At 42.9% G+C, this 2,946-nt stretch overlaps 1 protein-coding gene across 1 annotated transcript; it reads left to right on the top strand.

Moving 5' to 3' along the window:
* Positions 1 to 1,249: 1,249 nt before the first annotated feature.
* LOC111075584 (uncharacterized protein DDB_G0271670) lies at positions 1,250 to 2,546 on the top strand. The gene is made up of 3 exons (XM_022368947.2): positions 1,250 to 1,319; positions 1,809 to 2,058; positions 2,122 to 2,546. Exons 1-3 carry the CDS (start codon positions 1,259 to 1,261, stop codon positions 2,402 to 2,404), a joined length of 594 nt encoding a protein of 197 aa, XP_022224639.2. The 5' UTR covers positions 1,250 to 1,258; the 3' UTR covers positions 2,405 to 2,546.
* Positions 2,547 to 2,946: the final 400 nt, after the last annotated feature.

Here is a 2,946-nt window from a genome sequence, read left to right as displayed (position 1 = left end):
TTTATTATTAAAGACTAATCAAATTGGGTAACAAAATATTAAGCACATCTGTTTTTTGATATTGTTGTGGCAAAAAGAAAACAAAATAAAATTTTAAGACCTGTTTTCAAAACTCTAACGGAACGTGTTGAACGGCTCTACGTCAGCGGGGATTTCTATTTAAAATTCAGCTAAAATGATAATTGGCAGACGCATGTTAGCCATTAGACTAACTCTAAACTATTTCTGAAGGTAAAATGTAAAACAATCCTACGGGAATGTTTTCTGAGGAATATATAGCCCCACAAGTTCGAATCGTTCCCTAATTTTTTCGAGTGTAATTTAATGTTTGTCCATCACTTACATATGGAGCTGCTGGCGTCTCTTTAATCAGGTTATTGCCCCAAAGTGGGAAACACTTCTGGTGTTGGACAAAAAGAACACGAATCGGGTCAGTGGCAATGCTCAGGGCGAACCAATGCTGAGATCGAGTGGAAAGAAAGAAAGAAGGGGTGGCAGAGGGGGCACGGCATCTGGCCAACATGCACGAACAACACGAGTTGGCACCGAAACAAACAACAGCCGCCCGTTCATAGGGAGCCAAATAACGCGAAATGCAAATAATACGAAAACAAACAAACAGAAGAGAACAGAGCAGAGCAGAAAATATTTCCAGTTTTTGGTTCCCTCGGCTTGCTTGGGCTCGGGTTTTGGCTCAGGTATTATAATCATTAAGTTTAGGGGAATTTAATTTGGGATCCATCAACAGAGACACAGACAGAGAAAGAGAGAGACAGAGAGAGAGACTGAGTTAAAGCTTATGAATCACTAAATCTAAGTTTATTTTTATGACTTTGAGACGCGACTTGAGAGATCTGCTCTTAAGTTGTATCTGTAATTACGAGTGTGTGCGTTTCTTTATGTTTATTGTTCATTCAATGTTTTTTTTTTTTATTCTTCTTCTGTTGTATTTTCTTGGCTCGTCTTCTGGTCGTTTGACCGCTTCTGCTGCTGCCTCTCCTCCGTCTCTACTCTGTGATGTTGATGATTCGCACTACGTCAGCGCTAAAAATTTCCATATAAAAGCGCTGCGGTACGGCACCGGCGGTTTAGTCGATTTGGAACTTTTTACGCGTTCGCTGCCTAAGTCTTTTGTACGTTTTTTGCTGTGAGTGTCTCTGCCATATATACATATATATATGTACATATTCATATATACCTTTATATACCTACTTTGCTAAGTGTGTGTTTGTGGGTGTTTATATTACAGATCTCCAACATGAAATACACTTTGATTGCTCTTGCCCTCTTTGCGGCCTCAGCTGCTGCGGCCTCTTCCGGTGAGTGTGCGAGTTCCCCTCTATCTCTCTCTCCTTCACTCTCTTTCCCTGATTCTGCAATTACATCATCGCAGCGACTACGGATTAGTCAAGGCTATAGTTAAACGATTATCATGCTGATTATTAATTTGATTAGCAAGTCTTGGGCTAAACCGGGTTATGTTAATACCCGAAAATCCCATCGCAAAACCATTAAAAATATATAACTATAAATTTTAAAACTTGTTTTGTGAAATTCGAATTTTGCGACAATGTTTGTCGAAACTTTCCGAATATTAATAACGGAATTATGAATAATAAAGTGAGCAAAATTAGAGTTAGATGTCAAGCAGGTTTCACTGGAAAAGAGAGAGTATTTTTTGCATTTTTTGCACAGAGAAAACTTTCACAAAGAAAACAAAACCATTTGGTAGCCTACTTTCGGGATCCCCATTTAATCTGGAATACATATGTATCTATAATAATCTCCCCCACATTCCTCACCCACAGCTGGACAGTTTGTGCCGCGCGCATTCTTCACCTTGGACTCCGAGGGCCACCAGTCCGATGTGCATCCCGTCAATGCCCGTCTGCTGAGGCGTCTGCGTCGTCAGGTGTTCAGCTCTTCGTCCTCGTCTTCGTCGTCCTCCTCCTCCGGCAACGGCGGCAGCGTCACCTTCGCCTCCCACTCCATTCAGAATCCCGATGGCTCCGGCCACAGCGGCTCCTCCTACACCCAGCAGGCGGCTCCAGTCTCCCAGTAGGTTCAACCTCGTCCGCTTGGAACATTAATTCTAATGAGATTTTGTTTGTTGCTTCACAGGGGCGTGAACCTTGAGAGCCGTTTCGGTGAGGACACCGGGGCCTACAATCCCTCATACAACGCTGCCGGCAGCTACGGCGCTGGTCTGACCAGCAATCTCGGATACGGCAGCACCATCGGCACCCAGTCGTACGGCAGCAGCGTGCCCGCTACCCACATCCAGCAGACAATCAGCAGCTTTGACGCCTCCGGCAACCAGAAGGTGACCACCCTCCAGGGTGCCACCGATCAGAGCGGCGTCCTCAACGTGAAGAAGACGGAGATCCAGTATCCCGCTAACTAAGGGGAGACTCCTGAATCTAGAGTATACTCGTACATATTCGAGTGTGTTAGCTGCAGAAGGGGAAGCCGAAGTACTCGTAGAGTAAACGATTAATAAAGTAAATTAAATTAAATAATAAAGTAAAACATTCATTTGCCGAATATTTTGTGGACGCTTGGAAGGTAGGAGAGCCAAAGTTAGGCTCATAGTAGAGCAGGATCAAAGCAGAATTAAAGAATGAAATTCAGTAGAAAGAATGTGCATCATAGAATGGATATATAAGTCTCTGAAGTCCATTATAAAGCCGATTGATTGGATGAATGAATGAATCTACGAGTGTGCAGATGCATTGCAATATCTTACAGCATTCAGTTATGGATATGTATATAAACTCTGGATATATATATGTACAATATGTAAGTTATATATCCATGCGCTCTCTCCCTATATAAATCTCACTCTCTCTTTCTTTCACCACATTTCTCTCGTTCTTTCCCTTTTGTGTGTGTGAGTGTGTTGTTGGTCAATTAATTGCTTCCAAGTGGGTGCCCTGACACGCCCAC

This window comes from Drosophila obscura, unplaced genomic scaffold, assembly GCF_018151105.1.
Source record: "Drosophila obscura isolate BZ-5 IFL unplaced genomic scaffold, ASM1815110v1 contig_25, whole genome shotgun sequence".
NCBI lineage: Eukaryota > Metazoa > Arthropoda > Insecta > Diptera > Drosophilidae > Drosophila > Drosophila obscura.
This window is presented reverse-complemented; position numbering and strand designations above follow the sequence as displayed.